Source organism: Natator depressus, chromosome 25, assembly GCF_965152275.1.
Source record: "Natator depressus isolate rNatDep1 chromosome 25, rNatDep2.hap1, whole genome shotgun sequence".
NCBI classification, from domain to species: domain Eukaryota; kingdom Metazoa; phylum Chordata; order Testudines; family Cheloniidae; genus Natator; species Natator depressus.
Genome location: NC_134258.1, coordinates 14,414,165 through 14,434,657, shown reverse-complemented (window position 1 = coordinate 14,434,657; position 20,493 = coordinate 14,414,165). Strand labels below are relative to the sequence as shown.

The following is a 20,493-nucleotide window of genomic DNA, read 5'->3' as shown; positions in this document are numbered from 1 at the left end:
TGGGCAATTCTTAGCTCAGGTGTCCAGGACTGAATGGGCCGTGGGCTCTGAACTTCCTCTGGCTCTGGGCTGAGCCCAGGCAGCTGCTAGCTGTTCGACCGCTGGTGCTGTTCTGGGTGCGTGGGGGACTTTGGTCCATGGGAGGTATGGGCTGGTGCCTCTCGCTGAAGTTACAGCATTGCAACTTTCTTTCAGCAGTCGATGCCCGGCTAAGCTGCATGGAAGGAAAATTGCTGGTCAGTTTGTTTTGGCTGCAGCTATTGGCTCTGTGGGGGTCAGAAACCTCCCCCTCACCAATGCGGGCTCTTATTTTGAAAGGACCCCCTGAAATCTGTAGGAAACCCTGAAATCTCTGGGATGTGGCTTTCTAGTGCTGTTGCTAGGATCGCATTGCGCTGGGTGCTGGACCCACGTGGAGTGAGAGAGAATCTTTGCCCCAACGAGCCTACAGGCTAGAGAGACGTGAGGGGAAGAAAGGAGGGATCATCTTAAAATAAGTGGGGAACTAAGGCACAGAGCAACTTTGCCCAAGAAGGAATCTCTGCAGAGCTCAGATCTCCTGAGTCCCAGCACAGGGCCTTAGCCATAAGACCGGCCTCTGAGGGCATGTTGACACTGCAGCGTAAGCCAAGGGTTGGTTAGAACTCACGCTGGCAAACCCTGGGTTTGTTAACCTAGGACTTGAGCGTCTACACTCATTTGTAACCCCAAGTGAATCCTGGGTCTCAACCTGGCTCTCCAGTGACTACTCTTGCATTACGCGCGCCCCAGTCCAACCACCCAACTCTCAGACTTCCTAGCACCCTCCCAAGGTGCAGTGGTCTAAGGTTGACATGCCTACGGCAGGAATGACAGGCACAGGGTCTGTATCTGGGGGAAGGGCAGCAGCCTCCTCGCCAGGCACAGAGGAGGAAAAGCCCAACCTGCTTGCTGCTGCAGGCGTGTCTGACCCCAGCTGTGTACAGGCCAGGAGTTTGAAAAGAAGGGCACTGTTGAGCATTCTGGCAGAGGAGGGCGCTGCTGGGTTAGTTTTCATTGCTCTGGCTTTTGTGAGGGAGAAGTTCAGGGCTAGCCGCAATAGCTGGGAAAGGTGCATGTGCCAGGCCCAGTCAGGCTTTGAGCTGAAGTTTGCAAGGTGCAGGCAGGATGCTAAAATCCTCAGTGCGGCATTCAGCAGGGAGGACTCTCAATTCTTTAGCAGAATTTGCAGACGGCAACGGCTTTCTCGTTTATTGGTTTCTTGCACTGTAAGAGTCAATTTTTAACTCTTGGACCCTTGCCTGGCTTCCAGTGCTGCCGGTGAGGGAGGGCGGTGCTGGTCTTGCCATTAGATGGGTGTGGCTCTGAGGCCTGGAGAGGCTAAATGACTTGCCCATGGTCACACAGGAAGTCTGTGGCAGAACAGGGAAATAGGGAATTGAAGCCAGGTCTCTTGGGTTAGCACCCTAAGCACTGCGCTGTCCCTCTACTCTCCTAGGGCCAGCTGCCCTTTTATGGAGTACATTTGTCTGGCTGTTTAGATTGGAGCCTGGGGGTTTGTACAGCACCAAGCACCCTGACATGCTTCCTGAGCAGGGCTAGGTTTGGCCTCTGTGTTCTTCCTCATGCTGCGATTGCTCTTCCTTCAAGGGCTGCTGATCCCTCACCTTGGGGGCAGGTTGGAAAGCTTCTCCTTGTCCTCAGTGGAATGTGTAATTACAGGCTGCCAGGCCGTGGGGACTGTGCATGGGAAGGGTCAGGGACAGCTTAGTTTCATTTCTTTTCTCCTGTGTCTTTCCTATTCCCTTTCTGGCCAGCTGGCTTTAGCTATGGGGCAGCTCTGGGCAGAGCGGGGGTGGGGTGGTGGTAAAATCAGCCTCGGTTGCCTTTGCTTGCAGGGCAGGGGCTGTAGCCCAAGGCAGTGGAGCGAGTGCCCCTGGGTTTGTTCAGCAAATGCCCCATTTTCTCTTGTGCGAGCTCCCGAGAGGCTCTAATCTGTGTGTGCTGTAAGGGAACAAGGTGCTGCCTTGATGAGGTGAGCGAGTTCTCTCCAGGCTGGGCCTGTCGCCTTCCTCTCAAACTGGCCATGATCTAGGAGGCAGGACGCGCCGCATGCAGGGAGTGGTGCTCTGCTCCCTCCACAGCGCTGGCCCTGAACCAGACTCTGGGCTCCACCTCGGTCACAGAATGTGACCCCCACTGTGCGTGCCTCACGCTGCCCTCTGCTGTACAGTGTTGGAATTGCTCAACTGTGTGTCATACGTATCAGCAGTATGGGGCTTACTGAGGAGTCGCCTTTAGGTTAAGTGAGAGGGGTGCAGACATTTCAGGGGGGTCTTAGTTCTAGCCCCATCTGTCCCTGTGCTGTGATAAAGGGAGGGCTGAGGGACCCTTGTGGAGCTGTTACAATAGATCCCAAGGCCAGAAGGGTCATCCTGCCTAACACAGGCCAGAGAACCTCCTCCCAGTAATTCCTGGACCGGAGCTTGCAGGAAAAATGTCCAATCATGATATAAAAACTGTCTGGGATGGAGAATCCACCACAACCTTTGGTAAATTGTTCCAATAGTTAATTTACGCCTTATTTCCAGGCTCAATTTGCCTGGCTTCAACTTCCAGCCTGTGGATCGTGTTTGACCTTTCCCTGCTAGATTGAAGAGCCCAGAATTAAATATTTGTTCCCCAAGTAGTGACAGTGTGTGATCACGTCACCCCTTACCTTTCTCCTTGGTAAGCGAAATGAGTTGAGTTTCTGGAATCTGTCACTATAAGGCAAGGGTGGCCAAACCATGGCTCGGGAGTCACGTGCAGCTTGTTTATTGTTAAAGGGTGGCTTGTGGCTCCCCCATTCTCCACTTACCAGAGTGGGGGGAGCTCAGGAGCTCTGCCTTGCAGCAGGGTGGTGGGGTAGGGGCTGCTGCCCAGTGGGGAGGGGGCTATCTGGGCTTCAACCCTGCAAGCTGTGCCTGCCGGGGCTTCAGCAGGAATAGGGCTGAAAGGCCGAGCCCCAGCAGAGATGCCCCAGCTCCTGAACTTCTGAAGAGTGTTGTATGTGGCTCGCCCCTGTTCTAAGGCCTAATTTTGAATCCTTTAACCGTGGTGATAGTGGTTCTCCTGGGGGGAGAATTATGGGTTGAAGTGGGGGACTTCTGTGCACAAGGGGCAATTAATGCTGAGGGGTGGATTTGGCCGCTGGCCCATTGGCTCCCTTCACCAGCAATTCCAACCCTAAGTGAAGAACTGATCCCAACTGCTGCTCCCCGCAGCTGAGCTCAGGGAATGGGGCCCTGCGTGAGCCGGGATGGGCCTGGGGGGATGCTCCCACATTAGCATCTTGTGTTTTTTTTTATTTACAAATAATTCTGCAGCGGGGGCTGGGTGGGTTTCTGTTTTTGTGGCCTGATTACAGTGCCTGGGAATTCTTCCGCCCCTTTCCGGGCTAGTCTATCAGTCATTGTTCCAGCCCCGGGCTCGTGTCTGGGCAGATCTCCGGGGAGAGACTGTCTGCGTGTTTGAACGCAGCACAACCCAGGGCCCTAGCAACTGCCCTCCTGCTGCAAGGACTTAACTTCTGCCATGCTGCCCCACCACCATTGTGGAGAAGGAACTTCCCCCAACATAGTGCAGTCTGCAGAGGGAGCCGATTGCAGGGAGCCCAGCTGCTGGGGCCTGGGGGGGCATCTCTGGGGTTCCCCCCCACACACTTTGGGGCACCAGCCCCCCTCCCTCCCCCAGAGCCTCAGGCCCCATGCATCAGGGACAGATACTGGTTACATCAGGGGCAAGATGTTGCAAAAAGCTCCCCACCCACCCTCTGAAATGTTCGGCCTGGCTGTGGGCCTGGCTCGCTCCTGCCAGGGCAGCTCTAGTCTTCATCTCCCCCCACTGGAGGGCCTGCAGTCCCTGCCCCTCCTCCCCCCACAGAGGCTGAGCTGCTGCTTGGATGGGTCATGTTCCTGCCTTATCTTAAATTGCTGCAAGAGCTTTGATCCCCAGGCTTGTCCTAGGGTCCTTCTAGAGGCAGTGCCCTCCCCGCCCACATTACTCAAATGCAGCCACCTCTGGGGTGGAACACAGCAGATGCTTTAGCAGCGCACAGCAACACTGCAGCATGCATTTGGATGGTGACTTGAAGAATCCTCTGTCCTGCAACAACTGCAGGAATCTGACCAGCAAGTGGCTTACCAGTTCTATGTGTTTGTTCATAAAATATCCTTGTACCTGGTTGCATTTATTCTAGAAGTCAGAATTAATAAGGCCACTGGGCTGGGTAATTTTACACAGAGGAGGGGGATGATTTCCTGAGGAGAAATTAAATCAAATGCAGGCCACAGAAACCCCACGCAAAACACCCCTTTGGCCAGTCTTAGGGGAATCACTCTTTATGACCCCAGAAAAGCTCCCTGGGGGAGTGGGTGCCTCTGCCCTGGTAGAACCCGAGTTCCGGAAGAACAAAGCTACCAGAAAAGAGCTTCTTGTAATAAATCATCCAGTGCTTTCCCACCTGCACTCACACAGTGCCCTGCAGGCCATGAGCCCCCAGCACAGGGCAGGCTGGGGCAAGCCTGGCCAGGCACAAGGGAAAGGCCGCAAGTTCCCCACTGGGATGGGGTTTGCTCTGGGGTCCTGCTGTCAAGAGATGAAAGGGCCCGGTCCCTAGAGCAGCAGGACCCCAAGTGCCAGGATCCGGGTTGCACCTGCCCCACGGGCCAAGGGAAGGATGCTCTCGAGGGCATTAGACAGCTGCACAGCCATCGCTGTGTCTGCCATGGGGGAGGCTGCCCTTGGCATGTCTATTCCATCTTGTAGGCATGGCTATGAGCCAGCGTCCTCCCCCCCTTTCCCAGCGTCACCCCACCCCCAAGCTCCCTGCAGCACCAAGCGCCAGAGCTCTGCTGCGGCCGGGAACCTGGGGCCAAGCTCATTTGACTTGCAGGCCTAGTCCCCCTTTCGCCATTGCCCTGCGGGGCCATTTACAGCCGTACAGAGCATGCCCAGTCATCCGAGCAGAATAGGAGCACCCCGCACTGGTGTCAGCGACTGCAGGGCCCCCGGAGACCCCAGCCCTCCAGCTCCCCGCTGAACCATCTCATGTTACCCACCAGCAGGCTCCTCCCTCGGTGGGAGGTGGGGAGGAGGCTGAGGCTGGATCAGGAACCACTGGCTGAGAGGGTCCCTGAGCTCTCAGGGGATGCCCTAGAACGTGGGCCACGCCCAAGAAGCTGGGCAGGTGAGACAGCCCCCACCGTGGAGTTGGGAGGGGAGCGGCTCAGCCAAAGCAAGCTGGGGAGATTGCCTAGAAGATGCTGTCCCCAGGCCGGTAGTGCGTGGGGCCCCTCCCTCAGCCCCTGCTCCACACCTCCCAACCCGTTCCAATGCAGGCTGGGAAGATGCTGATGAGCCGCCGCCCCCAGCGAGTTATTCCTGCCCCTTTGGCGGGCAGAGACAACCAGCCAGCGGCCTCAGCCTGGCAGGTGTGGCCCACCCGGGAGGCCGGTTCAGTCTCTACACACAGCGGGGGCAGCTGGCGTCCCCCAGCTCAGGCAGGGGAGGAGATAGGCCAAGGGCAGCTCTGCATCATCACCCAGGTGGACGCAGGGCAGAGAGCCATCAGGTGGGAACTCATCCCAGCCCCAGCCCATGGCTTGTAGCCCACAGGGTCCTTTCCACGCAGGGGCCCTGCAGGTCCTGGGGCCTGTTGGCCCTGCTACAGCTGTGGTTAGGAGGCTGCCAGGTACTGGTGGAAGTAGAGGCCAAAGAGGCTGGTGATCACTTGGCAAAGGGCCACCCACCAGGTCAGAAAGGCGAAGAGTCCGCGGTAGAAAAGCGGGGTGAGGATGGCACCCAGCACACCCGTGATCTGCGCCACCGTGGCCTGCATGTCCTCTCCTCCCTCTTCCTCAGCTGAGGGAGCAGCGGGCTGGGCCGGTGCAATGCCCACCACCGGGGAGACGGGCGGGGGTTCGGGGAACAGGCCCCACGAGTAGTCACCTGCAAGGCAGAGGGGACAAGAGGGACTGGTGAGCGTGGGGGGAGCCACCCCTGGCAGGGGCAGAGTGCACCCCTCTAGTCCCAGCTAGCCCTGCAGGGACAGGTCCCTCCAGCTGCTCCCTGCAGCACCTGTCCTGTCACCCAGCTGTTGGGGCGTTTCCCGGCTCTGCTCAGCCCGCTGGAAACGGTGACTCAGGGCCTGGGGAGGCATGCCCCAGTTTACAAACAGGCAAGGGACTGCCCCCCAGGCTGGCTCAGACCAGGGCCAGCACCAGCCACTGCAGGGGGAAGTGCATGACCTCTGCTAATGTGGGACAATCTGCTCTCCCAACCCCCACAGCAGGACTTTGAACCTTCCTTCCAAGCTGGCTGTTTAGGGCCAGGGCACCCTTCCCCTGCCAGCCAGCCCCAGGTACAGGGACCCCAGATCAGTCTGGGCCCTGGACACCTGCCCATCAGGTGGTGGCCTGAGACCCAACAAACTCATTTCACACGGGGCCCCTCAGCTGCAGCGGAGAGGCAACCAGGAAGAGCGGCTGGAGGCAAACGCAGTTCCGGTGACATGCTCCAAATCGCAGCCACGATGCTGATCCCTCAAGCAAGGCTCTGAAAGCCTCTCTGCCCCCACTCCTGGGGTGGCAAGTTGCAAAGGGCAACTCATCCCCTGGCCTGAGCCCGTCACCCCGGCCCAGCCAGCCCCCCAGCCAGCTCCCTACCCAGCGATTTGAGAAGCAGCGTGCAGTGCAGCGTGAGGATGATGGGGCCCAGGTACTGCAGGCTGACCACGGTGACGTAGCAGTAAATCCTCGTGACCTGGAGACGGAGAGGGAATCAGCACAGAAGGGACGTGAGCAATGCAGGGCAGCACCAGACGGTGACTCCGGACACCTGAGGCTCTACAAGCCTGGGCAAATCACTGCCCCTCTCGGTGCCTCTCCCATTGGCACCCAGTCCTGCCCATGCAGGGCAGGGACTGTCTCCCGGTGCTGGGCCTGGCAGAATGAGGCCCGCAGGGTACTACTGTCCAACCCATACTAGAGGAGAGAGTCAGGAAGGAAAGAGACCGAGAGGGAAGGGGCTGGGAAAGGAAACTTTGCCCAGCTGCTCTCTGCCCAAGGCCAGTGCTGTCTAGATTCTGGAGCGCGTTGCCCGGGCACCCGTCTTGGACCTGGTGCTTACAGGGGGGACAGTTCTAGCTACAGCCAGGAGGGGGGAATCTCCCTGGAGCTGAGGGGCGCTTGGACCCAGGGCCCTACGGCCAGCTGAATGGAGCTGGTTCACAAGCCTCCGAGGAGGCGGGAGAGCGACCGGCTGCAGATTCTGGGCTGTTTCCACAGCAAGGAGCCTGAATCTGCTTTTTGCCCCAGCTGCCTGAGTGACTCTCTGCCCCGCTGGCGCCTACCCGGCGCTGGATCTCCAGGGCGGTGATGCGCCCAGCTTCCCTCTTCATCTGCTCCACCCAGCGCTCCGCCAGCTGGAGGTAGGCCTGCAGGTGGTGGCGTGTCATGGCCAGGCGCAGCAGGCAGAGGGCGACAATGGTCCAGAGGCGCGTGGAGTTGTAGGCAGCGTCCGACATGCTGGGGCAAGAGGACAGGAGGCCGTTAGCGTGAAGGGGGCAGAATTCACCTTCGCAGGGCACAGCTTGGCCCGTGCCTGGACTGTACAGCAAGGGACACATCAGAAACAGCAGGGGCTGATGGGAGTTTAGCCAGCACTGCCAGACGAGTCGGGGAGGTTACCGACAGCAGAACAGAGACGGAGAGCCGGGACTCCTGGGCTCTGTTCCCAGCTCCGGGAGGACAGTGGGGTCTAGCAGTTAGAGGCAGGAGGCACCTGGGTGCCAGGACTCCTGGGTTCTATTTCTTGGCTCTACCAACCTCTGGCCTGTTGTGTGACCTTGGTGGAAAGTCCCTTCCCCTCACTAGCGAGGTTGATGTCATTGACCTCACAGGGGATGGCGAGTCTGAACTAATAAAGCACTGGCAGACGCTGCGATGGCCGAGGGTCGCGCAGGGTACAGGACGGTTCTTTACCAAAGGCTGGACCCGTGTCTGCACCTGGTGGAAGGGGAGGGGAACAGACTTGGACACCCCCTCCCCCTTGCCTGCCTGCAGTGGCGCACTCACATCTGGACCGTTTGTTTCCCCATGGGTGCATGAAGCATCAAGTCTCGGGAAATGGGCTTGATCCACATCACCACCATGACCAGGGGTGCCAAGAAACTCGCGTGGAGCAGGATCCTGCCGGGGGGAGGATAAAGAACTGGAGTCAGAGCCTGTCAGAGCCCAGCTTTCCCCCATCTCCGCCCCAGGGCGGCACCCTGAACCACGGGCTCCTGTCGACATTCACCTGAAGGCACCGCCAGCCGTCCCCCTCCAGCAAGGGCCATGCAAAGCTCACCAGGAAAAGCAACACCCTCCAGGTATCTCAGGGGAGGGTTTTTTAGAGGGACAGAACCAGGTAGCCTGGCCCCTGCCCTGCCCCCAGCATACAGTCAGCACCTCCACAGACCTTATCAGAGGTCCATTTTCTGGCAGAGCTCCTCCCTCTACACTCCCCCAAGTCTCTGACTGACACCCCTGCTTTACATCTGCAAAGCACCTCCCATGCCACAGAGCTTGTGCGTGGCTCACATTGCTGCCATGCTGCCACCTCTGGGGTGGGGCAGTATCCAGGGGAACAGAGCTCCCCACCCGCTGTCAGACAGCAGCCAGGGGTGGCGGCCTTGTGTCCGCCTCGCAGCCCACCCATAACTCTGCCTGCTTCACAGACAAGCGGGAGGTTACTCAGCTGGGTCATTGGCCTGTCTGCAGCCATCTTCAGAGCGTCCAGGTGAGTCTGCGCCAGCCGCAGTCCCGGGAACGTCAGGCACGCGCCAATGAAGGAACAAAGGGCCACCAGCCCCAGCTTGAAGGTCAGTTTGGTGATGGGAACTCTGCAAACATGGAGCAAGGGGTCATCGAGGGTCAGATAAGGCTACAACATGCTAACGGACAGAATTCAGCCTGCGGCAGGGTTAGCACAAGGACCGGGAAGGCTCTTCCTCAGGGGCCAGCAGAGGAGAAAACACACAGACCTTGTGTCCTTTTTATGCTTCTATCTGATGGATAAAAAAAGGCCTGGAAAGATTCTCTCCACAATGCTAGCCTTAAGAGAATCTTTCCAGGCCTTTTTCACCCTGGTTTTCCCCAGAAGAGGATGGGTGGCTGGGGAACTATGACATCACAGAAGAGAAATCTGATGGGTAAGGTTTTTTTTAATTCAGTCTTTGTTTCTGGTCTGGTTAGTTAACATTCATTTAACGCCAATGTCCAAAACACACTTAGGAGAAAAATATTCTTTATTAAAGATTCAAGCCCTCCCATATCTTCAGTTAAAGGCAGTTTACATCTCTGAGACCTCCAAGAAATCGTCCAGCAAAATTCCTGATATTTCTAAGGTTAAAAAACAAGCAACAAAAAACCCCCATGAAAATAAAAATAATTCCCCCATGGACTGAAATGCAACCACCTTACAGAAGGCTGCTGAACTGGTGACACAAAGGGCTGGTGACCGGATCAGCTGCAAAGACTCAAAAAGCTCAACCCTCCCCCATCCCATGTGCTTTTCTATTATCTGCTCCGCCAGACTTACGTCCATTCCCATCCTCGCTGCTTTAAGAAAATCTCCAGGTTATCATTGACATTGGCAAGCCCTGCAGAAAACAGAGACATGGGTGAGTAGGAGAGATTGTGTTGGAAGGGAAGAGGCGGCAAGTGATGGGGAAAGCAACGGTGTAGCTTTACTCCAATCGCTACAGCAGGTTCCTAGGAGTAAGTCACTCAGGGTGAAATGGTCAAAAGCACCTAAGGGCTCATCAACATGGGAGTTATACCAGTATAAGATAGGGTGTGAATTTAAATCCCTGCAGTAACACCAGTATATAATCCCCTGTGTGGACACCCTGAATCCAGTAAAGGGGCCTTTTTAAAGTTTAGCTTATGCTGTTTTGGAAGTGGTTTAAACGGCTTTGGTGTGCTTTAAGAGAGCCAGCGTACGAATGAACTATTCCAGCAAAGTGCTGCCCATGCAGACGCAGCCAAACCGGCAAAGCTCCGCTTCGTACCGACGTGCCCAAACCGCCCCCCGGAGCACAGCATTACACCGGTACAAGCGCCGCTCAGCCCGAGTGCGTTGGGCCCAGGCTGGGAGCGCTTTGATTCAGCAGAGCGCTTCCCGACATGTGTGACTCTGGGCCTTAAAGCGACGCACATGCGCAAGTGCCGGTGAGATCCCTCAGAGTGCAAGGAGCTGGCTCAGATAAATATTTATTTATTTGTCTGTTTAAGGGGTTGTAACGAGTTGGGTCCCTTTAAGAGGACCAGTGGGGAATCAGAACCACAAAACCCACAGACTAAAGGCAAGCGCATCCCACCCTCCAGCTCCCTAAACGGCTCATCTGGAGAGGGGTTTTGGAGTCAGTTTTCTGCACAGCACCAGTTAATTGGGCCGAGAGATCCCGATCCCTTGTCACTTCCCCTGATGTAAATCAGGAGTAACCCCACTGCTGTCAGGAGACATCCCCGGCGATAAGCGAGAGCAGAATCAGGCCGTCTCTTGCGAGCAGTTGCTGGCTCCCAGGAGCCACACGCCAGTCAGACAGCCCTTCCTAGGCTCCTTTGCCATCCCAGCAACGCGGCTGGCCAAGGGTGACAAAAGCCAGCAGTAAAAGTAATTATCCAGCACGTAACTAGACAAGAGCAGGGGGGGATTCAGAGCCCACGGTGGTACATCACTTCCCATGACCTCATTGCAAAGACTGGGGGGTGGTCCTTTAGCAGGCTGCTCACAGCTGGGTCCAGAGCCATGCCCAGGGCAGGCCTGTGTGCTGTTCAGCAATCGGAAAAGGGATGGCCAGTATCCACCCAGTCCAGCCTCCTGCAGTGGCTAGTACCAGCTGCTTCAGAGGAAGGCACAGGAAACCCGGCAGTTTTGGGATAACCTGTCCCCAGGGAATGTTCCTTCCTGACCCCTGCTACTTAGCGTTGGCTCATGCCCTGGAGATTGGGGATTTTTAGCCCTTCTCAACCCCTTGGGGTTTTTTAACCCTTACTGCTATAACATTACATAGTCTTGTCCTCCACATTCATCTTTTTGCGCAAAATCCCACTGAGCTCTTGGCCTCAGCGCTGTTTTACAGCAGCGAGTTCCACCAGCTAATTGTGTATTGCACGGGAAAGCACTTCCCTTTCATCCATTTAAAGTGGCTACCTGGGCTGCAGCACGGTGCTAGGGGCGTTAGGGTGGGGTTAGCTGACTGAGTTAAGGGTTAACCTGCACTGACACCAGGGGAGAGATCGGGGTTAGCCAGAATGGGTTGGCTCATCCCAAACTAACTTCTGCCGCTTTTCTTAGTCTAGACAACCCGCCTGCGACAAACAGGGGTCTAACAGTTTAACATGCATGGGGACAGGTTTATACTACGATGGCCAAACAGGGCAGATTTCCTGCCACACACTCGCATCTACCATAGACTGGGATCATTCACAGAACGGTGCTATGCACGACCCACCCCCCAGTACATCTGAACACATGGAGGTAACAGGGGCCCCCATCCCACAATCGGATCCAGAAGCACAGACCCGCAGGAGCACGCTAGCAGGGTCACTGCATGCAGACGCGTCCCCCTGCCCAACCACATTTGCAGACGGTTCCAACCACAGCTGTTAAGCCTGTGGGCAGCCCGGCTCATCCCTACTAAGGGATCTGCCATAGTGGCGCTCAAATCCACCTGTCCGCCCAATCCCCAGCTCCCTCCCCGCACCCGGCGCGGCCCCAGCCCCACGCTCGCTGACCCGCGTCGAGGCCGAACTCCAAGTAGTCCTCCCGCACGACCAGCACCACCATGGCAATGAGGAGGAAGAAGAAGGCGAAGGTGAGGCAGACGGAGCGCTCGCCCCCCTCCTCGGAGCGGAAGTAGTGGTGCATCACCATGAAGAAGACCTTGCTGCAGGCGCAGGGCGGGTTGGTGTTAAAGAAACCAGCTGCGCTTGGCCTTTACATTGCCCCCCGTGCCCCCAAACGCTCACTGAACAGAATTCTCACGCCAGGGGACCCACTTGGTGGCTAAAGACAGTTCTCCCCCTTCGGACGGCTCCTGCCTGCTGGCCCCAGGGCGAGGCCAGCTTGCTGGGCCTCGGTGTAACTCCTCAGGGAGAAACGTCTCTCTCTCATGCATGGGCACTGCCGTGGGCATGGCTGGAGGCCTTGGCAGAGATGCCAAAGGCTGGGTGGGCCACAGAGAGCAAGCTGCCCTCTCGGGCCTGACAGTGAGCCCCCCCAACAGGGACGAGGAGCAGCGCTCAGGTGTGGGGGGACGTGTGTATCTGAGCCTCAGGGAATGTGGAGCCGGCCCCTTTCACCAGGGAATAGAAACCAGTATAAAACCAAACACACGCCTCTGTCTAGTCACCGTCTGAGGGCTGGGAGAGACCCCGGGCTGCAGCTGTCAGGAAGGCCCTTGTAGTCATTGTGATGGGAGACCAGCTGCGTCACTCACTCCGTGTGCAGCCTTGGGCAAGGCACTTAGCCAACCTGGGCCTCAGTTCCCATCTGTAAGGCAGGGAGGTGAAGCCCCCACCCCCTTGGTCTACCTATGGGGCAGGGGCTGTCTCTTAGCACAGGCCTAGGGAGCAGCCGGCACAATGGGCCTCCAATCTCGTTGCGGGGGGGGCTCCTGTAACAACTCCTCACTGGGATCCTTGCATGTGTGGGAAACACAATCAAAGCAACAGGTGGCCCAGCCCGGGGAGGTTTTGTCACCCTGTCTTACACACTGGAGCCTGATCCCAGGGCTCACTCTCTGTCACACTGGCAGACTCTCAGAAGCACAGCCCGGCACCCCCAGCCCAGCCCCTGCTAGCTATGAGGGACAGGGCGAGCCCAAAGGGGATTCTCCCCTCTCCATTTGGGTGACCACAGCATAGGCAAGGCTGACTTGGCTGCCAGCAGCCCCTCTCAGGTGACTCCGGCAGGGAGGGGTTTAGAGTGCAGCCTCCAGCCAAGGGGAGAATCGGGGTGATCCTTCCCCAGGCCCATCAGCAGCCAGCTCTGCCCACTGGGGTCCCAATAGAGCCTAGAAGCAGCCACACTGGGCGTGCTTCATTTCTGCAGCGTCTGTGACATGTTCTGTACCAACCCCCTGCCCTCAGGTCCACATCTTACCCCAGGAAGGGCTCCTGCCTCAGCCTGCAGGGGAGAAAACTCTGGGTAAGGGGGAAAAGGGGTTCCCCGAACAATCTGGACCTGGGGCGTAATGCTTTGTGCCTACTGCTGAGGTTAAATACGCTGCATTAGGGAGGCTGCCTGGCTGTTGTATCCTCCTCTGGCCACATGCTCTGTAGGGAAGAGCTGCCTGCGGGTGAGGCAGCCCGATCTGCTGGCTGCGCACGGTCGATCTACCGGGTGCCGCAGCCCGGGGCCAGGCCGAAGAGGGGGAGAAGCATCTGACTGCACCTGAGGAGAGAAGGCCTAAGGGGTTCACTCAGAGGGACTCATTGGGGTGTCACCTGCTGGCAAGGGGGTGATTATGGGTAATAAAAGGAAACAATTAAGGCCTTTCTTTAGGGTCCCCAAGCCAGGATTTGGTTCCCCACCCCCATTAGCAGCCAGGCCCCAAGGCTCGGGCCGTTTTGCCAATCCCTGGGTGCCCCGTATCAATCAGCTGCAGTGAAAGGGGAGGGACAGGCAGGCTCACGTGGCGCTATGTAGATGTTCACATAAACCACCGGGGAGCGGGCCAGCCGCCCTTTCAATGGGGATAGACAGCCATCCCTGCTTTACAGCAGCCTGTAAAAGTGTCCGGGAGACCTTTCATCCATACAGATTGCAGCCGCCACGGCATGAGCACCTCGTAAAGCATGCACTTCATCAGGCCCCTGCCCGGTTCACGGTGGGGAAGGCTCTCATTACACAGCTTTATAACTTGTCAGGGAGCTGTTTATAAGTCCATAAATTAAGCCATTCGGCCTTAGCCAGGCTTCTAATTGAAGAGGATAGTGGGTTTCTTCCCCCGTTATTTTGCCTGTCGCTGGCAGCCTTACAGAGCAGCCTGCACTGCTCTGAGCAGGGGGCGAGATGAACAGCTCAGCTGGATTCAGGCATGACCTGCCCGTGGAGGAGAGGATCTTAGAGCTGATCCAAAGCCATCCAGACGAGAACAGCTCCGGGGGTCCATCCTGCAGGGACCCTCTTCCTGTTCTCGGTGTGTACGGCGCTTGGCACAAGGTGGTACTGGCCATGCCTGGGACTCCTAAGTGCTACGGTAAATAAATAACGGGGATTCTACCCCTTGCTCTGGGAGGCTCACCCAGAGTCTCTGGCCAGGTACTTACACAGCCCTCGTCACTGCAGAATCTGAGCACGTGGGAGTCATTCCTGGATTCAGCCGCCCCGGCAAGGCAGGGGGACGCCTCCCCCTTTTTGCAGCTCGGGAGCCTTGCCTCGCGCAGACCCAGAGCCTTGTCCAAGGTCACGCAGGGAGCCTTCAGCCAAGCCAGGAACTGAACCAGGTGTCTCTTGTATCCATTAGATCGTCCTGCCTCCCCATCATACTCCCTGTATCCCTCGCCGTCAGGGTCACTTTCCTGGCTCCCAGCCCCGACAGTCCCTCTCCCTCCAGACCCTGGCACATGGTTAGGGAAGCCTGTTGCCAGCCCCCAAGGCGGAGGGGGCAGAGTAGGAAAGGAAGGATACACGGAGAAGAAGACTGTAAGCAGGCACCACAGGATGCCAATATTCATCTCCTTCCGGGGGTCCACCAGGCAGTAGTAGCCTTCAGTGAAGAGGTAGACGAGGGTGGAGTAGACGGCAAAATCCACAAACCACTGGTACTCCAGGAAATAGCGCAGCACTGGGAACGGGCAGAGAGACACTAGGCTGTCACCACCAGCCAGTGTGCAAGAAGCGAGCTCACCCTGCCCACCCACCCCCTGCAGCAAGATGTGTGTGTGTGGGGGGGGTGCAGTGAGGTACACTTCCCTAACTGAACTTCTTTGGCCCTCGTAGGGCCACTGGCCTGAACAAGGGCCCTGAGAATCAAGACTCCTGGGTTCTGTAACAGGTTCTGGGAAGTGATTGGGGTCCCATAGGTTAAAGCGGGGGGGGACTTGTGAGTCAGGACTCCTGGGGTCTATTCCCTGGCTCTGCCATAGAAAACTCAGGTCAGTCACGCCCCCCTCCCTATCCCATAAGCCTTCAGCCACTGTGATGATGGACACAGACTGACTCTGGTGTGTGGGAATTACCAAGAGCATCCACTGTGGTTATTGGGGTGGTCTCCAAATGCAGGTTGATGTCCTTGGGCACTGACAGGGGTTTATCCTCTGTGACCCCGTTCAGCCTCCTGCGAGAGAGAAACAGGCTCAGAATGGCAGGAACAGAGCACAACGAGGGTGGACAGCAGCCCACGGAGCTGGAATTCAGGCTCCCTGCCTCCTCCATTGGTTGTATCCAGCTGCTGTCACTTACCTTGGACTTAGCCCTGGTCGGCACACAGATCTGGTTCTGGTAGAACTAGGTCAGTTAGGGCAGTATAGTTATACAGGTACAATGCCTTGTGTAGATGCATTTACCCCAGGATAAAAGCGTCTCTCAGTATAACTCAAAGATTCTCAAACTTCATTGCACCACGACCTCCTTCTGATAACAAAAATTACTACATGACCCTGGGGGGAGGGAAGGGGAGCCTGAGCCCACCCAAACCCTGCTACCCCAGGTGGGGGCCTGTAACCTGAGCCCTGCCACCCAGAGCCCCCCTGCCACCCATGCCCTTGGGCTTCAGCTTTGGCCCCAGGCCCCAGCAGTCCAATGCCAGCCCTGGTAACCCCATTAAAACAGGGTCACGACCCATAGTTTGAGCACCATGGATATAACTTATTCCGCCGCCAGCACACTTATCCAGACACAGCTGTGTCCACACTCACAGCGCATGTTGCACTGCTTCAGCTGGACCAGTGTCGGTAAAGCAACAGAACTTGTGCGTCTAGACAAGGCTTGAGACTGATGGGGGCAGATGCCACCTTTTCGGATGGGTGTGTGTGCATCTTGTGCCACAGGTTCCCGATCGGAGCCTCTGGGCGCTACTGTTATTAAACCCCAGGTCCACCCCCCTGCCCTGACTGCTCACCAAACCATCTCTCTCCACAGATGGGGGCAGGTTGAAGAAGTCAGGCCTGGAAGACAAGAGGCCTAATTTGCACTTCAAACCATCCCATCGTCTCCCCCAATAACAAAGCATGGACTGCAGGGGATCCGCTCACCGGTCTCGCTTGGCCTTGGGCTTCTGCTTCCCTGCCAGGGCGTACAACTCCTCCTCCGAAGGGTGCTTGTAGCGACACAGGCTGAAGGGAGGCACAGGAGGGGGTCAACGATGGGACAAAATATAAACAAACAGCTGGGGAGAGCCAGAAATGTCTGACTGGATGAGTGAAAACCAGCAACACTGCAGGCGACTGGAGAAGGGGCTGCAGGTCAGGGTTGCAGGACGTTGGCAGGGCTGTACAGGGGAGGGTGCCGAGAGCTGGGATGTGGTGCACGGGCAGAGCCGGGTGTGTATGCTGGCGGGAGCTCAAGGCAGGAATAGCAAAGGGGTGGGGATTGAGGGGCAGTGTTTGACGGAAGAGATGCAAGAGTAGAATGGGGGCATCGATTTGGAGCTGGCTGGAAAACCTCCTGTACCTGCCGTTGCAGAGCAGCCAGCGAGCGAAGGAGCAGTGCGGGGACACCCTCTGCATGATGCTCGCCGTAAGCAGGCTCACCGCCAGCTGCACCCCCAACACAGCCTGGCAAGGAAACGAAGACAATCAGAACCGTGAAGTCAGCAACAGGGCTCCTGCCCATCGCAGCGCGTCCTCTGAGCCAGAACACCCCTGCCCAGATTCCCAGGCACATGAATGAGCGTTCAGTGGCTTTTCTGTCCAAGGGATCGTCTGGGTTTTCCAAAGCTATACTCTACATGGCTGGTGCTCTCTGAAACCCAGCTGAGTGCAGAGGGCCTGTGCTAGGCGCAACATGGGACTTGGTGCACAGAGGTTTGTGTAGTCCCGTGACCACCCCCTGGTTCCAGTCAGACACGAATTTCTTAGTCCTGGTGCCTCCGGAAGGACTTTGTTTAATTCAGAAAGTTGGGGCCCAAGCAGATCCTTCCAGGATTCAAACCTGGCTTTTGACGGGAGCCTGCATGTTTCAAACCCGATGCATAAACCACTAAGCTGCAGCATCACGGCACCCAGGACAGCGAGGTCAGGGTGCTGCTGTACGTCTCTCTTGTGGAGAACAGAAAGAAAAAGACCCTCTAACAATCAGCGGGAGACATGAGACACTTCTGCAGACACTCTGCAGCCATTTCACGCTGCCCGTAAGGCCTGGAAACCAGATACAGATGCCGCCCCTGCAGCAGCAAAGCCTTCCAAAGCCCCAGAAAGGGCACCAGGCGAACTCCTATTTATAGGAGCAGGAAGAGCAGCCCAGATACTCAGGATCTTCCTGGGGCCCAGGCCTCCTCCCCCACCAGTGGGTTTCATTCACCAGTGAAGAGCAGCCACTGCTCTGGGGCAGGGAGCTTTTGGGTCTGGTAAAGAGCTGGGGAAGGGCACTGGTGTGTGTGTGTGTGGGTTAGGTTACCGGGGCGGGGGGGGGCAGTAGGGTGGGTTAGGTTACCAGGGGCAGTTTAGGTTACCAAGGGTGGGGGATGGGAGGGGAGCAGGGGCTTTAGGTTACCGGGGCAGGGTGTGTGTGTGTGTGTGGGGGGGTCAGGTTACCCGGGGCAGGGTGTGGGGGGCAGTGGGGGGGGGGAGGGTTAGATTACCCGGGGCAGGGTGCGTGTGTGTGTGTGTGGGGGGGGGGGGGCAGGTTACCAGGAGCAGGTTACCCAGGGCAGTGGAGGGGGGAGTAGGTTACCAGGGGCTGGGGGGGAGGGGGAGATTAAGTTACCCAAGGCGGGGGGGGGGCAGGGGGGTTAGGTTATCCGGGGCGGGGGGAGGTAGGTTATCCAGGGCAGGGGGGGGGGTAGGTTACCAGGGGCAGGGGCTGGGAGGGGGGCAGGGATTAGGTTACCGGGAGGGGGGAGGGTTAGGTTACCCAAGGCAGACAGGCGGGGATTAGGTTACCCAGGGCGGGGGGGAGGGGTAGATTACCAGGGGGGCAGGGCAGGGGGATAGGTTATCCAGGGCAGGGGGGAGGATTAGGTTACCCAAGGCAGGCAGGCGGGGATTAGGTTACCCAGGGCGGGGGGGGGGGGGGTAGATTACCAGGGGGGCAGGGCAGGGGGATAGGTTATCCAGGGCAGGGGGGAGGATTAGGTTACCCAAGGCAGGCAGGCGGGGATTAGGTTACCCAGGGCGGGGGGGGGGGATTAGGTTACCCAGGGCGGGGGGGGGGGTAGATTACCCAGGGCGGGGGGGGGGGGTAGATTACCGGGGGGGTGGAGGGGGGGTAGGTTATCCAGGGCAGGGGGGAGGATTAGGTTACCCCAGGCAGACGGGCGGGGATTAGGTTATTGGGGGGGCGGAGGGGGGGGTAGGTTATCCAGGGCGGGGGGGAGGATTAGGTTACCCCAGGCAGACGGGCGGGGATTAGGTTACCGGGGGGGCGGAGGGGGGGGTAGGTTATCCAGGGCGGGGGGGAGGATTAGGTTACCCCAGGCAGACGGGCGGGGATTAGGTTACCGGGGGGGCGGAGGGGGGGGTAGGTTACCAGTCCCTGAGGTTTCTAACCGGCTGCCTAGGCCCCGCTACAACGCGGCTGGCGGCCCCCGCCGACCGCTCTCCTGCGCAGAGGCACGCTCCCGGGCTCTGCCAACCCAGGGCCCGTTTCCAGCGCAGGCCCCAGGGCTGCCCCCCGCCAGCCCCGCTTCGCCCCTCGGCCAAGCCAGGGCTGCTTCCAGCTGGACTCACCATGCCGGGGCCGGGGCCGGGGAGCGCGGCCGAGACCAGCCGCCAGCTGCCCGCAGCGAGCCAGCGCACGGAACCCGCCCTCCCCTCAACCAATCACAGGCCGTCCTGCAGGCGACTGCCAGCGGCTCAGCCAATGATAGGGCAGTCCCCAGGAGCGGGGCGGGTCTTGACTCCGGGCACAGAGGTGCTTGGGTCAAGGCGGCCCCGCTCCTCCTCTGCCACCTGCTTCCGGTTCTCAGGGGTCCGGCGCGGTGCATGTCGGGAGTTGTAGTTTTCCCCGCCCTCTCTCGTGCGTCACGCTTCTGGAGCCAGTTGGCTTCGGCCGCCTCCAGATGTGTCCTGGGTGGGTGACCCTGCCCCCCACGTGGCTGCCGGCTCTCCAGATGTGCAGTGGGCGGGCGACACTGTAGCAGCTGGCTCCCGCCTCCCCGCAGGGGTCTATGATGTACTTTGAGTGTGCTTTAAATAATACATAATAATTAATAATAATTAATTACAACCCGATGCCGTTAAAAGGCGCCGTTCAGCTTGAGGATCCCAAAGCGTCTTGGAAACATCAATGAAGTAGCTCTCCCATTCACCCCGGTGAGACAGGGCTGGCTTATTTATTCTATGATGAATTATTAGTATTCCCATTTTACGAGGGACGGAGAGGTGGAGTGACTGACGTCAGTGCCCCTTGCGCCAGCCGCTCGTCAGCACTGACCAGGGATATGAGCCACGGGAGGGGCAGAGCCTGGCACGGGAAAGGGGGGGCGGGTGGAGGGAGAGAGGCAAGTTAGCACGCCCACCCGTGTGCATGTTCCCGAGGAATGTGAGGAGTTTGGCCGCCCTCGTCTCGGTGCCTGTCAGACTGGTGCTCCCAGCGGCCCAGGGATGTTGAGTCTTTCACTCTTCAGCATTATAAGCCTCTTCAGGGCCATGCACTAGGGTCAGCCAGTGTAACCTTTCTGGTGGCCAGACTGCATCCGGGTACCCGGCAAGTGCATGGGCAGCAGATCTATCAGCTGAGCCAAAAGGGAACTCCTCCAGCCCGAGGCTGAGTTGGTCGCTACTGGGAATCCCGTACGCCTGGCCAGGCTGGCTGCTACTCTGCTTCTAGCATGGAGTCCTCTGCCCTTGGGTTCAGCTGGTAGGAGCTGTGCTGAGCTGGTCTTGCCTGTGGGGTTGCTCCCCCCAAGGCTAAGCTTACGGACTGCTCAGCTGGCAGGTGTCTCTCCAGGTTGAGCTGGTAGACGCTGCAGTGAGTCTGTGTAGCCGGAAGCCCCTCTTCGTCTTTGCAGATTGGACCCTGGGCAGCATGCCTCGAGACGCAGGAACTTTTGCATGCCTCTCTGCCTAGTTAACAGTAAAGGGATTCTGGGCTCTGGGCTACTCAGCTGGCCTGGCCTGGAGCAAATCAACCATGAGTCGTGAGAGCTCTGGGCGAAAACCAAAGAGATTCCTTACACTCGAGATGAAATCCCGAAAACGCCTCTCAGCAGCGGTACCAGCCCGCTCTGCTGATGGACTCTGACAGGAGGTTGCTAAACAAAGAGCGGTGGGTGCACAGTGCAGACAAGCGCACACACGCACCACCTTGCCACAGACA

The 20,493-nt window shown here is 58.1% G+C and overlaps 1 protein-coding gene across 2 annotated transcripts; it reads right to left on the bottom strand.

Annotated features, from left to right (window-relative positions):
- Positions 1–19,004, bottom strand: TMEM161A (transmembrane protein 161A). Of its 2 annotated transcripts, XM_074939663.1 has the most exons (13): positions 18,903–19,004; positions 16,687–16,790; positions 16,269–16,349; positions 15,255–15,352; positions 14,704–14,860; positions 11,805–11,956; positions 9,604–9,664; positions 8,762–8,905; positions 8,097–8,210; positions 7,373–7,547; positions 6,687–6,783; positions 5,772–5,970; positions 1–214 (listed from the first exon to the last, which is right to left on the bottom strand). In XM_074939663.1, the coding sequence occupies exons 1-13, from the start codon at positions 18,903–18,905 to the stop codon at positions 16–18; spliced, it is 1,584 nt and encodes a 527-aa protein (XP_074795764.1). In that variant the 5' UTR covers positions 18,906–19,004; the 3' UTR covers positions 1–15. The 2 variants fall into 2 exon arrangements, with proteins under 2 accessions (XP_074795764.1, XP_074795765.1); XM_074939664.1 differs by lacking the exon at positions 1–214 and having other exon boundaries at positions 4,175–5,970.
- Between the last annotated feature and the right edge of the window lie 1,489 nt (positions 19,005–20,493).